The sequence below is a fragment of the Danio aesculapii genome, chromosome 6 (assembly GCF_903798145.1).
Source record: "Danio aesculapii chromosome 6, fDanAes4.1, whole genome shotgun sequence".
Taxonomy (NCBI): domain Eukaryota; kingdom Metazoa; phylum Chordata; class Actinopteri; order Cypriniformes; family Danionidae; genus Danio; species Danio aesculapii.
The window spans coordinates 13,929,825-13,950,471 of NC_079440.1; the positions used below are offsets into that span (position 1 = coordinate 13,929,825).

The 20,647-nt window shown below is 34.3% G+C and overlaps 1 protein-coding gene across 1 annotated transcript in view; it reads right to left on the reverse strand.

Moving 5' to 3' along the window:
• The window catches only part of myo10l1 (myosin X, like 1), a 126,800-nt gene that overhangs the window by 77,556 nt on the left and 28,597 nt on the right, over positions 1-20,647 (reverse strand). Inside the window, exon 2 of the mRNA XM_056459596.1 lies at positions 5,605-5,703. Coding sequence (XP_056315571.1) covers positions 5,605-5,703 — 99 coding nt within the window. The remainder of the gene's footprint in view (positions 1-5,604; positions 5,704-20,647) is intronic.

Sequence of the window (20,647 nt, forward strand, 5' to 3'; positions counted from 1 at the left end):
ATCATTCAATGCAAAAGTATAAATTGAGCATTAGCAAGCACTTTTATTAAAATAAACAGAGCAAACACAAGTTGCACTGATCCTAATCTAATTATTTGTAGACCTAATGGGTGTATAAACAAGGCACAGGTGATCACAGTAAGCTACAATGAGAAAATACAGTCAAACGCAGAAACACACAAAAACAGTACATAAATCCAGACAAATATCATTAAAAATGATCAGTTATGGTAATTATTTTGCATATTTAATTTAATTTCATGAATTAATGTCCCTAATAAAGCACGATTCAATATTTTTCTAAAACAATCCCATCAGCTGAGTTTAGAATCCACATCTGCAGTTCTGCTGTGTCTCAATGTGAATTGAATTAGAAATAGCTCACACATACATGGTGACACAGTAAGGCCATCTCAGGAGGGGGTTGGTAAGGAGCCCTCAAGCGCTGTAACTCAGAGTTGCACGTGAACTCACACAGTTAACTTCTCAAATTTGGGTCACAGTCTATATTTGTGGCACACAGTTCTTAAATCCTATTATAAACCTGTGAACGCTTTAGGTGAACTTGCGCACGCACACTGAAGCATGCAGTGAAGCAGAAGGATCACCTCAGCGTGAATTGTATGAAGATACTCACTGACCAATGCTCCAGAGGGCACACACACACACATACACACACACAAATCACAAATACATATCACCTCAAATAACCCTTATAGATTTTTACAGAGAAATATCTGAAAATACAGGAGATATACTGACAATATATACAAACTTTTCAACTTAAAACCAGAAAGGACAACGCCAGCATTATGACATTTTAAGTGACCTTTTTCACATCCTCAAAGACAAACTGAAAGGATCAGGCCAACAATGCCATCTACTATGATGGAATCAAGCTAAATAAAGCCTCACGACAGTCAATTCAGAAGAAACCTGCTGGCGTAATTTCACAAAAAAGAATTAATGACAAAATCATTAAAAGGTTATGAAATGATCACTATCTTCTGCATCTTCTTGATGAAGCTGAGTTTTGAATTAATTTTTAGGAGATATTTCACCCAAAAATGAAAGTTTACTCTCTATATACTCCACATCAAGTGGTTCCAAAGCTTTATGAGTTTCCTTATTCTGCTGAACACTAAAGAAGATATTTTGAAGAATGTTACAAACCTGTTACCATCAAACAAGAAATACAAATACTATGGAAGTATTTTTACAGGAATTAAGCTACTTCTGAAATTGTGTACCAACAGATGCTAAATCTGATCCTGGCTACATTGTTATCACAAAGGTTTTGAGGTTTTACTAAAAAAAATTATATATATAATTTAGATTTTAGATTTGGATTTTTTTAACATTTCAACTGAAATGAACTGCAAGCAAAATGCAATGTTAAACTGTAAAGCAGTTTTTAGATGCTGAAAAACAGTGTAAAACCCAAGCACGCATGCTTGCACAGCACACATTCTGTCCCTGTAATTCAGTCAGAAACACTGCAGGAATGGGGTCACACCCACTCCTAACTAAATTATTAACAAATCAGAAACGAGAGAAAGAAAAAAGTGAGAGAAGGAGAGCAAGATGTCAATTTTCAGCCATACATGCACCTTTACATCTACAAAAAAAAATCAGCATTTTCAAACAGGGTTGCCATTTCAAAACAAATCCCTCCACATGCAAAATCATTTCTCTACTCTTTGGACTGATTCTTATAGAGATAAGCCCTGGGCTAAAACAATGGGTGAGAAGACCTCCAGGGAGATAGACACAGCAGAGGCCCGGATCTGTGTATTGATTTATGGAGGATAGTTTAAAACAAGAGTTTAGACTACAGCAGAGAAAGCCACTCAATATTTGCCTGTCAGCACAAGTACTTTGGTTCAGGGTATGAATCAGCAAGGTTAGCAGCATGTAAGAGATATTGAAGAAATGTAGCCTCAAATATATTTGTGTTTATGTATTTTTGAATTTAGTTGAATTAAATTTGGAAGTTTGAATCAGTTCATTCAAATGTTCCTTTCAATTAATTAGAGTAAAAACAAACATTCACTGTTTCATTTGAGTCTAAAGACAATCTTTAAGTCTTTATAAGCCAAAATTGTTTCTACACACTTTTCTACAAAAAAAAAAATTCAGTTCAGTACTGTTGGTTAAAGCTGTTTCTTAAAGGTTCTGCCTGATTATGTAAATGATTTTACAGTTTCAAAATAACAAAGTTCTGCCTGAATTTACCTGAAAAAAGGAATAAATAAATGAAAAAATATACACAGTTGAAGTCAGAATTATTAGCACCCCTTTTAATTTTTTTTTCTTTTTTAAATATTTCCCAAATGATGTTTCAAGAGTTCACACTCAGCCGATGATTGATTATAAAGCTTGTTTGGCATGCTGTCCCGGGAGAGAGCCCTGAGCTCATAAGATCCTCAAGCCCGGGGCTCCCTCCCGTTTGCAAGGCGAGAGGGGAGTTTGAGCTCAGGTAGATCTCGAGAACTCCCCTGCTGTAGTAACTAATGAACAGATAGTGATTGCTCTTAAGAGATAACTATTTACTTGGAGCATGTCTATGGTGCTGATTTGGATTAGTCAATTAACTTAAGTTGCATGTTTTTTGACGGTGGGACGAAACCAGGGAACCCGGGGGAAACCCACGTGAGCACAGGGACAACATGTAAACTCCGCACAGAAACATCGGCTGGCTTGGTAAAGACTAGAACTAGTGATGTTCTTGCTGTGAGGCAACAGTGCTAACCACTGGCCCACCGTGCCACCCATCTAGGAAAGGAGGAGGAGTAGGGGTGGAAGGGGGGATTCTTCAAAACGAAGATGGCTGTTATATGGAACTTAGGGTATTTATAGTGGCTTAGGAATCGTTTGATTGGTAAATCATAAATTCACAGTTTTGTACTATATAATTCCATAGGTTACCATCGATTTTAGAGTGGAAGAAGAAGAAGAAAACTAATGGATACAATAGTTGCCAATGCCTATGCACAATCACTGGTATCTTGACTGCAGTGTCCACTATATCAGATGACAACAGATCCCAGTAGTAGACATCACTGTTCATTTCCAAAAAGCTGATCAAGCAAATCAAATCTCACTTATTGTAAATCATTTCTTGCGGCAAAACCAGTGTGAATTCCCCTTTAGTGATTTACAAACACACTGGGGTTCCTGTCAGACACTTTTAAGCAAAGCGACAATCATTGCATTCAAGGCATATACTTTAACAACTCATTTAAATATGATGACCATAAACAACAGTTAGTGAATTTCCTCATTGCTCCATTAAGAAAGCCTATAATACAGTCAAAATGTGATTCTAGATGGCATATGTAAGAAATAAAAACAATAAAAGAACTGTAATGATGACTTCAAGTGATCCTTCCTAAAGAAAACAGTAACGATATTTTTGATAACGGATACCGACAAATGCACTTGAATGAACGCACATGTGCCATGCAAAAGTTGGTAGATAAACAAAAATGCAAACAGACTTCCTTAATGCACCTGTACATACAAATAACCCTTCCCTGCTGTGCGTCTATCTCTCTCTGAGCTGAATCCAGGCCAGCACAGCTGTTATTATTAGCCTGACATCCCAGCTCAGTTCACAGCCATCACAAACTACTTACCTCTGTCAGCACTGTGTGTGCGTGTGTGTACTGGCTTTGGTGGTTTACATGGGCAGAAATGTGTATAACAGCATGGGTATGGCCTAGTTGTTCTCTATTAGGCTGGTTTATGAGGACATGGCTTGTGTCTTTGTAATACAAAATGCTTAAAAATCATATTTAACATGGTCTTACTGCATTCAAGTTTGCTACAGGTTTCCTCTGAGGTTTGGGTTTAGGGATGGTTGAGTTGGGCCATATAATAAACTTTTTTTACAGTATAAAATAATTAATTAATTAACTTAACTTTAATTTAAGTGAATTAGTTAATTACTTATTTTATTTTATTCATTCATTCATTTTTGGCTTATCTCTTTATTAATCAGAGGTCGTCACAGTGGAATGAACCGCCAATTTATCCAACATATGTTTTACACAGCGGATGTCCTTCCAGCCGCAACCCATCACTGGGAAACACCCACACACTCTCATTCACACATATACACTACAGACAATTTTAGCTTAACCAGTTCACCTATAGCGCATGTCTTTGGACTTGTGGGGGAAACCGGAGCACCCGGAGAAAACCTATGCCAACACGCGGAGAACATGCAAACTCCACACAGAAACGGCAAATGACCCAGCTGATGCTCGAACCAGTGACCTTATTGCTGACCTTATTGCTTATTGCTACTACACCACCGTGATTCTCCTATTTTATTTTAACGTAACTGTAACTTAACTAATTAACTTAACCTTAACTAATACCTAAACAAGCCATTGGAAAGTCCTCATTAACCAGCAATACCAACATGTGTGTGTGTTTGTGTGTGTAATTGCCAACTGCACATCTTAGGCTAAATCAATACATTCTCCCTCCCATAATGGTCATGTGAAAGAGACTGTATCATATGACCAAATGTAATGCACTCCAACATTCTACATAAGCTTTTGGCCTGTTTTGGTGCAATGTGATATACACAGGGAAATAATCAAAGAGATTAATCATGGAGGAAAGAGACAGAGTACAACAGGCAGCGTACTCTGCCTTTAGTGCAGAGTTATCCACTAACAGATGTTGTCATGGTAACAGGTTGCATTTAAAAGGTGATGCAGCTGCAACTTGTCGACTTTTTGTTGTTTTCCTGCCTTGTTCAATTTGACGGCGTTATTCGTTGTGGTTTCCTTACTAGTTTCTGTGATGATTGGTTAACCCAGGCGTCCATATTCCATTAATATCCCTCTTCAAAAACAATATTTTCACTGGCTGGAAAAACCTTGCTCTGCTTGCTGGACAAACTGAGGTAGGCTCTAGACCAGGGGTGTCGCTAGACCCAATTTACTGGGGCACATGCCACACGTCAGGTGTGATCCCAGCATAAGAATTTGTAGCACGTTTTCTTAATGCGTTTATCATTTGAGGATTTGCAACACATTTGCTGTCAAACCATTGAAGATCTTTGTTTAGTTTGCTGGTGTTTTTTGTAATTGCATGTGTTTTCTTAAATTGCAGTGTGTTAAGCTCTCTAAGCCAGTGTAGACAACAGACATTCAAAGTTTAATTATAAAATCCCAATAGAAGCATCGAATTTAACTATGATGTCACAAAAATTTTATTTGGTACAGTATAAGTGTGAAAGGTCAGAATGACCGCTATGACATCGATTGATTCTTGGCTTTTGAGAGTTTATAAATTTTTGGTCAATACTAATTTTTAGAAAAATTTTAGGTACATTTTAGAAATCTGTTCCTTTTCTGTATAGCTGACTGGATATAACTGCTTCTGTTTCGATATTTAGTTGTAATCAAGCAGTATTAGTAGTTACACCACACACACACACACACCCTCAGCTCTGTTATGATGACATTCAGAGCACAATACAAAAACCAGCGTAATCTCTGACTCACACAACATCCATTCAGCCATAAAGGGCAACATCTGTGTGTTTGGATGTGTGTGTTTTTATGACAGATTACTGAGTCTTACCTCGCCGTAGTCGGTGGTGAGCACCAGGTTTCCATCTCCACATGAGTTCACTGTAGAGGGAAGCAGCTGATCTTTATGATTCACCCACACTCGAGAACCCTGCAAAACACACACAAAAGCAGATCCTGGATTACACATCCCAGTTGCTTGTAAGAAGCACATAATAATACAACCCCAAATCAGAAAAGGTTGGGACAGTATGGAAAACGCAAATAAAAAAGGAAAATAGTGATTTCTAAATTTACTTTGACCTGTATTTCATTCCAGACAACAACAACAAACATTATTTAATATGTTCCTCATGATTTTTATAGTTTTTTATGATTTGTTTTTTAAAAATAAACATGTACTTCAATTTTGGTTCTTGCAACACATTTCAAAAAACATTGAAACAGTAAAGCATTTAACACATGGTAATGTTGCCATTCCTTTTTACAATATTTCAAAGACATTTAGGGAGTGAAGAAAGTAATGAAGTGTTTCAGGTGTTATTTTGTCCCATTCTTCCTGCAAATAAGTCTTAAGGTGAGCAACAGTACCACACATTCTTTATTGGATACAGGTCGGGACTGCAGGCAGGCCAGTCAAGCTCCTGTATCCTCTTCCTCCACAGCTCGGACTTTGTGTTTTTATTTGCATTTTCCACACTGTCCCAACTTTTTCTGATGTGGAGTTGTACAACACAACAAAAAAAGATAAAATGATCACAGAGTCATTCACTATTAATGCACAACTTTCAGGGTTGTACTATTCCAGAGCAATGAAGTGAACGCCGAACCCTTTCTGAGTATGGTCAAACCCTTTCTGAGTATGTCAGAAAGAATATACAATATACAAAATAAAAGTAGAAACAGAAACAAGCGTCTCCAAACAAACAGCTTAATTATCCTGCGAAATCCATTCATTAAAAAAGAAAAAATCCACAATTCACCTCTCATTTCATTTTGCTGTATAAGCAAATATGCACAATTTGAACTTTAAAAAAATGTATTCTCTTATTATAGACTTAACAGTAACTACCTTGTTAATCATTAGAATTAGCCTTTTTTTTTAAGCATCAAATATTATTTTGAGGGGATAGTGGGAAAATAAGAAAAATAAGACAATCTGTAATTTTTCCTGAGTTGTATTGTATACTATGATGTATTGTCTTGTTAAACACCAATAAAAGAAAATAAAAAAGCATCAAATATTTAAAAAATCAAAAACACTAAACTATATTTATTTATATCAGCAAACTATTATTTTATAGTCAACAGAGCATTATATTAATATTCATCCCTTTTACAATGCTTTTATAAGTGAAGTTTATTTATAAACTAATTTCGAGAGGATTACGTGCTTATGATTGCTAGCAGCTGGATCCGCATTATCCAATTCTCAATGCACCAATCAGACGACTCCTAAGCTACTATAAATACCCTGGGTTACGTACCACTGCTATCTTCGTTTGAAGAATCCCCCCTTCCACCCCTACTCCTCCTTCTACCTAGATGGGTGACATGGTGGCCCAGTGCTTAGCACTGTTGCCTCACAGCAAGAACGTCTCTGGTTCCAGGCTTTACCAAACCAGCAGACTTTTCTGTGCAGAGTTTGTACTTTCTCCCTGTGCTCACGTGGGTTTCCCCCGGGTTCCCCGGTTTCCTCCCACCGTCTAGAAACATGCAACTTAAGTTAATTGACTAATCTAAATCGGCACCATAGACATGCTCCTAGAAAGTATTTATCTCTCAAGAGCAATCACTATCTGTTCATTAGTTACTACAGCAGGGGAATTCTCGAGATCTACCTAAGCTCAAACTCCCCTCTTGCCTTGCAACGGGAGGGAGCCCCGGGCTCGAGTATCTTATGAGCTCAGAGCTCTCTCCCGGGACAGCATGCCAAAGTAGCTTATAATTAATCATCAGCTAAGTGTGAACTCTTGAAACGATATTTTTTGTAAAAAATAATCCAAATTTGAGAGTTAATTTCTCGTTTTTAACTCTTTGTAGATTCATGGTCTTAAATAAGCTGTTAAACTCTTTTTCCATCGATCCTCTTACCATTTTGACAAATTAATATTCAATTCCAAATTTTTTAGTTACAAATAAAACAACGATTATTGGAGTATGTTTTACAACAAAATACTTTTTTGTTGTTTCTAGCTTCATCTCAGAATCCTAATTCAGTCTGTTATTTTACAAATAGTTGATTAACAAATTGAAATTGATTAAATTGATTAACAAAATCTGTATATTCAGTGCTCCGTATATTCGGGAGCTCCGGTTTCCCCCGCAAGTCCAAAGACATTGGCTATAGGTGAATTGGGTAAGCTAAATTGTCCGTAGTGTACGAGTGTGAATGGGTGTGTATGGATGTTTCCCAGTGACAGGTTGCAGTTAGAAGGGCATCCGCTGTGTAAAACATATCCTGGATAAGTTGACGGTTCATTCCGCTGTGGCGACCCTCGATAAATAAAGGGACTAAGCCGAAAAGAAAATAAATGAATGAATGAATTTCATCTCACCAGCCGACAAGTCATACATTTCTGGATGAAACAGTACATTCATAAAGTGAGAAAAAGAAACAAATGAAGCATGAAATAATTTAGGCCAAGCAATACTATTACAGAGGGTTTGTGATGTACTGGATTTTTATAGCTTTTAAATGCAATAACACAGAGCACAGTGAGCACTGATGTCATTTCAGATGTATCCTCCTGCTCTTCTCCACTGCAGTATCTATGCTCTTCCATGCGAGTGCCGGACTGAATTATGGCCAGCTGTATGATGTTAACTACTAATAATTGGGAAACGGATCGATGAAGCCCTCAGCTTTACAGAGGAAATTCAATACACAATCACCAGCTCCAACAGAAAATCACATATTAGGCCTACATCGAAAGCATTACGTAAGCTTTTACATGACTCCATTTTAAAATAAAAAAATTATAAACCTTTTTTTTCATCTTTGACAGTTCAATGGCACAACAAACTTCAGACTTTGTAAGCTTCATAGACAGAACATTAACTGTCACATATAGCCTAGGCAACTAATAACAAAACGGAGTTATTAACATAAATGCCCTTTTCATTTTCATATATTTCGTTGTGCTCAGCAGCTATCTACCAATAAAGCTCTACATGTATTTAAAATTTCATTTTTACATTTTACCACGTCATTTATAAGCATAAACACTTGTTTGAGGACTTCTGCTCTGATGCTCCAGCAAGCGCCAACTTGAGATGTATTTCGATTTTATTGGTTTTAAGGCATATAAAAAGGCCGGAAGTAATATCATCCTCCATATAAACAGATGAGTTTTTGAAGTTTATTGGCATACTTTCCCTCTAGAAAAATCACAGTAAGAGCTGATATGACATGATGCATTAACGTGCATTAAACGCTTAAATTCAGAAGTGTACTTATTACAAACATACAGTACACGTGTGTCTGTTGCTTCATTGCACACACACTGTATGCGGCAAATTTCACAGTATACATGTTAAACTAACAAAAGGTGTGTTTAAATAGACCTAATGAATTTATCATTTAAGAGTTGTGACAAAACTGCTTACTCTTCCTTAAAGCCTGACCTGTTTAAAAAAAAAAGGTCCCACATACACAGTAAGCATAATACAAGCTTAGATAAACTTAAAAATAAGAAAGAAAAATTATCATTGTAATCTCACTAGGAAATGTTGTGGCCAATCAAATGCAACCTGAGGCGTGTATATTAATCCCATGTGGATCACCAGAGTCTGTATTTTGTTCCAATTTGCCTGTTTCTCACTAGGAGTTTACGCTCACAGTAATGGGAACGAGGAAACAATGGTGTTTGAAGCTTACACTGCAAATAATGCTTTTCTTATGTTGATTTTTTTTTGCTTTTTTCTAGTCCAAATATCTCAATATTCTTAAATTAAGAAGCATTTTCGAGACAATTAAAATGCTTTCTTGTTTTCAGAAACAATATGCCAAAAGTGAGAGTTTTTCCTTAAAACAAGCTGCAATAATAAGCCAAATTATCTCGTTTTTCCTTTTGACACAAGATTATTTTGCTTACCCTATTGGCAGATTACTTTTGCTAAGATATGTTTCTTGATTTAAGAAGATTAAGATATTTGGACTAGAAACTAGACAAAAAATTTAAGTAAGAAAAGCATTTTTTTGTTGTTGCAGTGCATAGTCAGAATTATTAGCCCCCTTTGAATTTTTCCCCTTACTGAGATTTTTTTTCTCTTTTCTTTTTTTTCTCTTTTTTTATATTTTTAAATGATGTTTAACAGCTCAAGGAAACTTTCACAGTATGTCTGATAATATTTTTTCTTCTGGAGAAAGTCTTATTTGTTTTATTTTGGCTAGAATAAAATCAGTTTTAATTTTTTTACATCCATTTTAAGGTCAATATTATTAGCCCCATTAAGCTATATTTTTTCAGATAGTCTACAGAACAAACCACTGTTATCCAATAACTTGCCTAATTACCCTAACATGCCTAGTTATCCTAATTAGCCTAGTTAAGCCTTTAAATGTCACTACAATATCTAGTAAAATATTATTTACTGTCATCATGACAAAGATAAAATAAATCAGTTATTAGAAATGAGTTATTAAAACTATTATGTTTAGAAATGTGCTGAAAAAAAATCTCTCTGTTAAACGGAAATTAGGGAAAAAATTAACAGGGGGGCTAATAATTCAGGGGGCTAAAAATTCTGACATCAACTGTATGCTATTTCCATGTACTGAACTCTTATTATTCAGCTATGCCTAAGTATTCTATAGCACCTTTAATAAACTGAATAAATTCACAGCATATGAAAGCATGAACTAATGAAAAATGTGACAACTTGCCCTAGAGAAAAAAAACTGTATGTTGACTGAATGTGCACTATAGTGGGTTTTTCTGTGTTCTTTCTAAAGACAGAATTCACAAACATTATTCAACTGTAATTAAAGATTTTGAAATAGGTGTATGAAACCAACACAGAAAACCACTGTTAGAGAAAACAGGAATGCAAGAATGTTTGAATCATTCGACATACATATACTTACTCCTGCCCAAACAAACAAACAGAATAATATGTGAATCTGTCCGAACCACTAACTAAAACAATAAGCGTGAGTTTCTCAGACATGCACATTAGCCACACTGATTCAGAAATGATGTCCTCCACGCCACATGCATTTCTAGACAGATAAACAGGCAGACCAAGAGACAGACAGACAAACAGAAGCTGCTCTTTGTCAACAGATGGTTGACTATGACGGGCAGTCCCACCTCCAGTCAGAGAAACTACAGCGGTGAAGACAATAAAAAACAGACGGCTCTGCCTCTGGGTAAATAACCAAGCCAGGCAGAAAAAACACATACAACAGACAGCCGGGCAATGAACACTTACACATTTCATTTTCATTAGAAGACATCATCATTGAAAAGAATCAAGATTTCCCTGATCTTTAAGAATAAAAACAATAATCAATGATCCATTCATAAACTCCACGCATCCTGTATCCAAACTACTGGTTGAAACCATTTTTTATTTAGTTTGATTTTTTTTATGATTTATATCGATACATAATCTAGCCCTATGTTCAGGTCATTAAAGGGATAGTTCACCCAAAACGTATTCTAAAACTGTCTGACTGAAAGCTATCTTGAAGAAAGCTGGAAACTGGTAAAGATTGACTTAGTATTCATTTTTCCTACTTCCCAGCGGGCACCTTGATTTCAAAACTATATCTAAAAACCTGTCAAAAATACAAACTGATTTGATGTCAAAACCATGACGTTCATTTGACATCCACACATTGAGGCCCTTTTGACAACCAAAATATTGACACACAAAATATGTTGTATTACAGGCTCATTCTGAAAACGTAGCCCTATATACCTTTCTGGAGATCGCAAATTATGTAGCCAGAATTACGTATGGCTTCATTTCATCTTTAAAAAGAACGCTATGGGGTGATATGATGCCGTTCCTTTTCCCGTTTACCAGCTGACCGCTTACCTTCGTATAGACCGCTTTCCCACTGTTACCAGTTTGTCCGGTATCTTAACATGTATTGCGGCGGACTTGAGACGCAGAGAGGAGTTTACCACGACAGCGGGGTTCGATTCTGGTAAAGAACGATTCCAGAAAGCAGATGAGACAAAAACAAAAGCTAAAAAATAAAAAAACAAGTAAATAATAGGGTGAGAATGTGGTAAAATCTGAAAACGTGGTGAAAATATTGTGTTTTTCTGGATAGCTTTTAAAAACACTGCAGTTGGGTTTAGGGAAGGGCTAATTGAACTGGCAGGACAATCGGTGCTTTTTAAAATACTATAGGTTGGGTTTAGGGAAGGAGGAGTGTGGGGGCTGATCGGTCGGTTGGTCAGTCAGTAAGTGGTCCATCCTCTGGTTGCGTACATCCTCTGGTGGATGTACGCAAGAACAGCATGTGTGAATGGCACTCGCGAGAGAAATGAAAAAAAAAAGCGTACACAGCAGTCTCTGGTGGATTCGCAAAAACAAAAACTGCAAAAAAAACTTAGCTCCTGGGACGTATTTTGCTCTCTTCAGAAATGTATATAGGGGTACGTAATCAGAATGAGCCTGGGTTGATGTTTTAATATAAGAAAAATTTGATTGATCTGAAATCTTCAATTTTAAATTGCTAATTTACACTGGATTCTTTATCCCTACAATGCATGTAAACTACATTGATGTCAAAATGACATCAAATTGACATCTAAAGTTGATGAAAAAAGGGTCAAAATATGATTAAAGGACAGTCCTGTAATTGATTTTTGAGATCTTTGTTAGACGCCAATATTAGATGTCAATTTGATGTCAGTTTGACACCAAGGTAGTATGTGCAATTAATCGAGAATTCGATTTTGGCTTCTAACGATTATGAAAAAACATTGATTGATATAAAACGATTACTGCATCATATACCGCCCCTTTCCAGTTGTACACATTTGTTGCTCTGCAAAGCTCAGATTCACGTAAAAATTACTAAAAGCATGAACTGTAATGTAGCGTTTGCAGCATCATTCACTGATGTACATTCGAATCATTCATGTTTTTAAAAGCGTGAAAGAGCACATGCTGTTGTGTGTTTGCGCTCTCAGCCTCAGAGATGAGCAGAGCTCACTCATCTAAAGTCATCTTAATTTGTGCGCTTTAATGGTCAAATACATGCAAATTTGTGTCAAAACGCAGTGTTTAGTGATGATTCATATTAACCCTCATGTGTGTAATAAACAAACGAGTTGAGAATCAAAAGACATGTGAAAGAGAAACCATAAATCAGAACGGTACTGCTCTGACAGCGCGCAATATTCCTGCTGCCGACTGTTTTTATCATTAATCAAACAACAAAAGGACAAAATCACTCACTGCTCTTGACTGAAGGACTTTTGTGGCTATAATTAAAGTTTTATTCTTACAGTGAAGATGCTTTTATTCTATTGTATTTATTTCCCTTTTTACTTATTTACAGGAAGGAAAATAAACTGTATATATACAGTTGAAGTCAGAATTATTAGCCCTCCTGAATTATTAGCGACCCTTTTCCCCCAATTCTGTTTAAAGGAAAGAAGATTTTTTTCAACCCATTTGTAAACATAGTAGTTTTAATAACTAATTTCTAATTTCTTTTATCTTTGCTCTGATGACAGCACATAATATTTTACTAGATATTTTTCAAGATACAAGTATTCAGATTAAAATGGGATTCAAAGGCTTAATTAGGGTAATTAGGCAAGTCATTGTATAACAGTAGTTTCTTCTGCAGACAATCAAAAATATATATTGCTTAAGGGGGCTAATAATATTGACCTTAAAATAGGTCTCAAAATATTAAAAACTTCTTTTATTCTAGCCAAAATAAAACAAATAAGCCTTTCTCCAGAAGAAAAAATATTATAGGAAATACTGAGAAAAATTACTTGCTCTGTAAAACATAATTTGTGAAATAATTATAAAAAAGAAAATTCACAGAAGGGCAAATTATTTTGACTTCAACTGATTATCGTTTTGAATAATCGTGATTACAATTATGACCAAAATAATCGTGATTATGATTGCTCCCAAAATCGAGCAGCCCTACAAGGTAGTCAATCAACATCAAACTGATTTGCATTTTGACGTGTTTTTAATATGTCACGTTGACATCACTGTAATATAATACAGCACATAATCATTGTACTACATTGTACACACCATTTGTAATCTAAATACCCACTGCAAATATACATTTATAAATGTATGATATACATACCTCCATATCTATTTGTAATTCCTGTTTATAGCAAATAACAACCTGAATATTATGTTCATATCTATTTGCTAATCCCTGATTATTAATATCAAACTGTACAGTATGTTCATCTATTTGTAAATATCTGATTCTAGTTAATACGAGTTGTATATTATGTTCATAGTTCCTCCATCTGTTAATATTACCATAGCTTTCTATAATTGCACTTATACCTATATCCCGCACTTGCTGCTATTGCACTCCTGGTTAGACCTAAACTGCATTTCGTGTAATGACAATAAAGTTGACTCTATCTAATCTAATCTAATGTCATGTTGACATCAAGTTGTTTGCTGTATATGACTGTAGATGTTTACCAGTTCCCAACATTTGTCAAAATATCTTCTTTTGTGTTCAAATTAATGCATAAATGCTTGGAATCACCTGATTGTGATTAAAAAGTAAATTTAAATGTTTGAGTGAACTACCCCCTTAATGTCGCTTCATGTTTTCTCAAATATTCTCAAACGTTTTCTCAAATACCCTCCCCCAATACGAGCACTCTCCTTATTCCCATATTTGATGTTTTCCAGAATATATTTTTACTGACAGCTGTGTGCCAGCAACAGCAGAGATATGTGTTGATGAAGACGTTGAATTCTTTCATCTGTGTTGTGTTCACGCACGATTACCCGTTCCCGCTCTCCACAGGGTCTGAGTTCTCATTAATGATTCCTTCGTTCAGATCAGGGCAGCAGCCTCTGCATCTGCGCTAATTAGCAGCTCCTGATCCCTTCTAGAGATATTGTATCTTTGGTTGTGTAAAGCTAGGAATTCCTAATAAGAACAAGAAGAACGCTTGAGAGAAAGATCAGTCCAACATCATTAAGCTGTTTTTAATTTGTGAATTTCCACCATGCATAGACACAACACACGTTTTGGCATGCGTGTGTAGGGATGTATAATAAATTAAAGTAAAATCTAAACATGGCTAATGAGGTTGGGTTGAACATATATTGTTTGAGCATCGATATCGCAGTTTGTGTATCTTTAATAGTCACATCGCAGGATTAAATTTCTTTTTAAAAAAGATTAGAAGATATAGATATTATTAAATATTATTATTTTTTTAATTATTCACACAATGATGACCATGTTTTTTTTTTATATTTGATTGTTCAATTTCTTTACTGTTAGACAGCAGAAAACCATAAAGCACTGTTTATTGTTTATTTTTGCTGATTAATTATAATTTATGCAGATGCACTGCATAAAAAAGACAAAAAACATTTAATAATGAAATCTTTCCAAATTATCTAGTGAAATTTATACATATCACAATATATATTGCAGCAGAAAAAAATATTGCAATGTCATATTTTTCCAATATTGTACAGCCCTATAATGAAGCATGGAACTGTTTTCATTTGCATGTGAGCAGCTCAACATCCAATGCTTGCAGGGTCTTGGAGTGAAGATAGCAAGCTCCATTTATATGTACAGTTGAAGTCAGAATTACTACTTTTTTACTTTTTTATACTTTTTAAAATTTTCCCCAAATGATGTTTAACAGAGCAAGGAAATTTTCACAGTATGTCTGATAATATTTTTTCTTCTGGAGAAAGTTTTATTTGTTTTATTTCAGCTAGAATAAAAGCAGTTTTTAATTTTTTAAATGTCATTTTAAGGTCAAAATTAGTAGCCCCTTTAAGCTTTTTTCCCCGATAGTCTACAGAACAAACCATCATTATAAAATAACTTGCCTAATTACCCTAACCTGCCTAGTTAACCTAATTAACCTAGTTAAGCCTTTAAATGTCACTTTAAGCTGTATAGAAGGGTCTTGAAAAATAGCTAGTAAAATATTATTTACTGTCATCATGGCAAAGATAAAATAAATGAGTTTTTAGAAATGAGTAACTAAAACTATTATGTTTAGAAATGTGTTGAAAAAAATCTTCTCTCTATATATATAAAATGAGGAAAATAAGTATTGAACACATGTTTTTTCTCAGAAAACATTCCTAAAGGTGCCATTGAATTTTCATGAATTTTTTGTATGTTGGTAACAACCAAAGAAATCCATTTATGCAAGCAAATCTAATTAGCTTACAAATTAAGTTATACGTAATAAAATGAAATGATGCATGGAAAAAGTATTGAACACATGAAGAAAGGGAGGTGTGAAAAGGCAGTGAAAGCCCAGACAGCAGCTGAAATCTCTCAGTAGTTCTTCAGCAACCCTCTGCCCTTCAGTCCAACGTCTACATTAGCAGGATTATTTATTTAATTATTTTTTATAATCAAACTTATCTATGAATTAATTTTATTCCAAAAATAATAATAAAATATATAAGTATTACGTAAACATTATGTTCCATGAAGACATTTAGTAAATTCCTAATTGTATTCTTTCAAAACTTGATCTTTAATTAGTATTATGCATTGCTGTTTGCAATTTTTTATTATGTTATAGCCACATTGATATATATTTAATGTAGCCTTGCAATCAAGGAAAGAAATATGTCGCTTTAAATATAATTAGTGCTTGGCAAAAATTAATCGCAATTAATAGCATCCAAAATAAAAGTGTGTTTTGATATAATATATGTGTGCGTACTGTGTATATTTATAACTGATTTATTTTATCTTTGCCATGATCACAGTAAATAATATTTTACTAGATACTTTTCAAGATACTACTCTTCAGCTTAAAGTGACATTTAAAGGCTTAACTAGGTTAATTAGGTTAATTAGGCAGGTTAGGGTAATTAGACAATTTATTGTATAATGATGGTTTGTTCTGTACACAATCGAAAAAATATTGCTTAAGGGGGCTAATAATTTTGACCTTAAAATGGTTTTAAAAAATTAAAAACTGCTTTCATTCTAGCCGAAATAAAACAAAACAGACTTACTCCAGAAGAAAAAATATTATAGGAAATACTGTGAAACATTTTTTTCTTTTAAACATAATTTGGGAAATATTTAAAAAGGAAAACAAATTCACAGGAGGGCTAATAATTTTAACTTCAATTATATGTGTGTGTATAACATATGCATAATAAATATATAATACACACACATATATATTATGTCAAAAAAGACTTTTATTTTGGATGCGAGTAATTGCTATTACATTACATTTACATCAAAACCAGCACAATTCTGACCACAGCCTCCACCCAGTCTTGCCTACCAACAATCTGTGAAACACATCTTAGAGACTTATTGAACCCATCAAGCAACTGTTATTGAACGTTTACACAACCATGACAACCCTAGCTTTCAAAACCTCCCTGTAGATATATGCAATTAAGACTAACCTTCATCTAACAACCAGCGTAATTTATCACCACACAGCCTCTCGACACAGTCAAGTGGGGGGGATTTAGCAATTCCAACCAGACAATATCGTTCACAGTGAGAAACAGAGGACGAGTGAACAGCGCCTCAATGATTCTATGAGGATTAATATAGCATTAGGGAAGCGGCACACTTGGCAATGTCATTAAAAACGCAGAATAGAAGCATATTTTTGGATATTATGAACATGGAAATAGAGGGAAAATGCAAAAGAAAAAGGGAAAATATGGATACTAGAGGAAAAATAAGGAGGCTCAAGGAGACAATCGCATCCCATCAGCCATCTCTACAGCCCTAAACATGCTGACATTTCAGTGAAGTCTCAGTTACTGCAACACAACCGTTCTGAGATGTTCTGCTCCATTTCAGACATCACTCGGTTATGATGCCAACATTCCCATCTTTCTGCCCTGTAGGGAGAATTTTAGCTGCTCAGGTGATCTGAAAAGCAGCTTCTGTCCTTATACACTGCCCTAAAGACACAAATGACTATGGTTCACCCTGTAAATTCCTCTTGAGATTTTCTTTCTGCAACACTATGAACTATAATGAAGCTTGAAAGAATGTAAAGCCTTTATTGTAATAACTACATTTGTAAAAGAAAAAATTCAATTCCTTAATATGTTTTCATACTAAAATAATAATAATAATAATAATAATAATAATAATAATAATAATAATAATAATAACAATAATAATAATAATAATAATAATAATAATAATAATAATAATACTAACAATAATAATAATAATAACAATAACAACAACAACAACAATAATAATAATAACATAATAACAACAACAACAATAATAATAATAATAATAATAACAATAACAATAACAACAACAACAACAACAATAATAATAATAATAATAATAATAATAATAATAACAATAATAACAACAATAATAATAATAATAATAATAATAATAATAATAATAATAATAATAATAATAATAATAACAACAACAACAATAATAATAATAATAATAATAATAATAATAATAACAATAACAACAACAACAACAACAACAATAATAATAATAATAATAATATAATAACAACAACAACAATAATAATAATAATAACAATAACAACAACAACAACAACAACAACAACAACAACAACAATAATAATAATAATAATAATAATAATAATAATAATAATAATAATAATAATAATAAATTAAAGAAATGCAAAAGCAAAATAAGGAGAGGATATCAATTTTTAAATGATACATTGTAAAACAGTGAAAATCACCAAATGAAATAAGTTATTTAATTTATTATTTAACTTTTTATTGAAGATACTTTGACTGATAGTTTGATTTTAAGTTTACAGTACTCAACCTATTTTATTTTAAAACAGTTTGAGTTAATTTATTGGGTTTTACAGTGTAACTTTATGGATAAACATTTGTTTTATATAACATAAAAACACAGTGATGTGGCTGTATATTTGCACTGCATAGTAAAATGCAGCACAGCAGCGCTGATATACAGCCATGAAACAGTGTTATGAGTGTGATTTTGGATTTATACAACAGTTTGAAAGCCTAATTATGTAAATAAAAAATTAACTCAACCACAGAGGGTCTCATAAATCCTTTTGTGTGAGGAACTGCTTTCTTCTGCCACAGGTTCACATCTGCAGTTAACGTTAACCATCTAAACTTCAGAAGCCACTGTTAATTCAAAAATGTCACTTTAAAACAATTAACTATTGCCTCATGTAGAGTTCTATCTGTATTTTTCTGCATCCAGGCATTTACTGGGATTACCTGATAAAAATAAAAGCAAAGCAAACCCTACTAGATTAGTACAGTGTAAATACAAAAGAGAGATTAAATTAGAGTGTGATTTACCTTCTCTGTAATGTTTTTGTTTAGCAGTCACCAGGGGCACCCTAGTGTATATATATATATATATATATATATATATATATATATATATATATATATATATATATATATATATATATATATATATATATATATATATAATAAATTTTTGTTGTTTTCTGGAGTGATACAGGAGTGATATGCTAAGATCGTTTAAGAAATTCATTCATTCATTCATTCATTTTCTTTTCAGCTTAGTCCCTTTATTAATCTGTGGTTGCCACAGCAGAATGAACCGCCAACTTATCCAGCACATGTTTTACGCAGCAGATGCCCTTCCAGCTGCAACCCATCTCTGGGAAACATCCATACACACTCATACACTATGGACAATTTAGCCTACCCAATTCACCTGTACCGCATGTCTTTGGACTATGGGGGAAAGCGGAGCACCAGGAGGAAACCCACGCGAACGCAGGGAGAACATGCAAACTCCACATAGAAACGCCAACTGACCCAGCTGAGGCTCGAACCAGCGACCTTCTTGCTGTGAGGCGACAGGACTACCTACTGCATCACCCACCATTTAAGAAATCTTTTGCATAAATATTAATTTCATTTGAATGAAATTCTATAGACAAATCAATAAAATACAAAAAGGATGTTTTATAGAATTATCTGTTGTCTTAGACTTGACACATGGCAGAGAAGTAGGTTTATTAAGTCTTACCTCCCTGACTCGTCGTCCCTTCTTGTTGCTTCTAACAAAAAAATCTATCAGGAGGGATGTTTAGTAAGATCACCATCATATTGTTTAAACTTTAGTTTTGTTGACTTGCAAAACAAAAAAGGCTGTTACGCTGGTCTTACAACGCATGAGCCTGCTTTTTTTTGGCGCGCATGTTAACTACCGGAACTCACACCGGCAGATGAGCAGCATATGCTAGAGGTGCGCGGGTTCTCTGCGCTCACGCGGAGATGCGTCAGTTTGCTTTTTGATTAAACACATTGCTTTCACCAGCGTTGGTTCGGTTGCACATAGAGAATAACGTCTTTATTTCGGAATTACCACTCTTAATAAATACATTTCCATATCAAGTAAATCATATCTCAATGCATTTACTTGGGCACTGGAGGTTTTTACAGGGGCACGTGCCCCAGTAAATTGGGTCTAGCGACGCCCCTGGCAGTCGCTTATTATATCTGCTGAGGAAATCGTTTGCTCTCATAAAACCTATAGGACTGATTACTATATGGTCTCTGTCACCATCTGGTGGCAAAACATATTAACGTCAACTGCCAATCATTTATTGCTGCGGTTTGTAATACAAAGCCTTTTAATTAAATATTATGCAAGAAATGTAAGCTATTAAACAACAATATTTAAAAGCCAACAATACAGATATTCTAAGTAAATAAGTCAGAATAATAATGACCAAGTTTTCATTTAGCATAATATATAAACTGTTAAACATGGCAGTCAAATCTATTTGCTATAGAGCAAACATTTGAGGGTTGTAACCAGATATTGCCTTGAGATCTCAAATTAATTATAATGATATTAATTATAATTATTAATAAACTACTATGTGTGTATATTT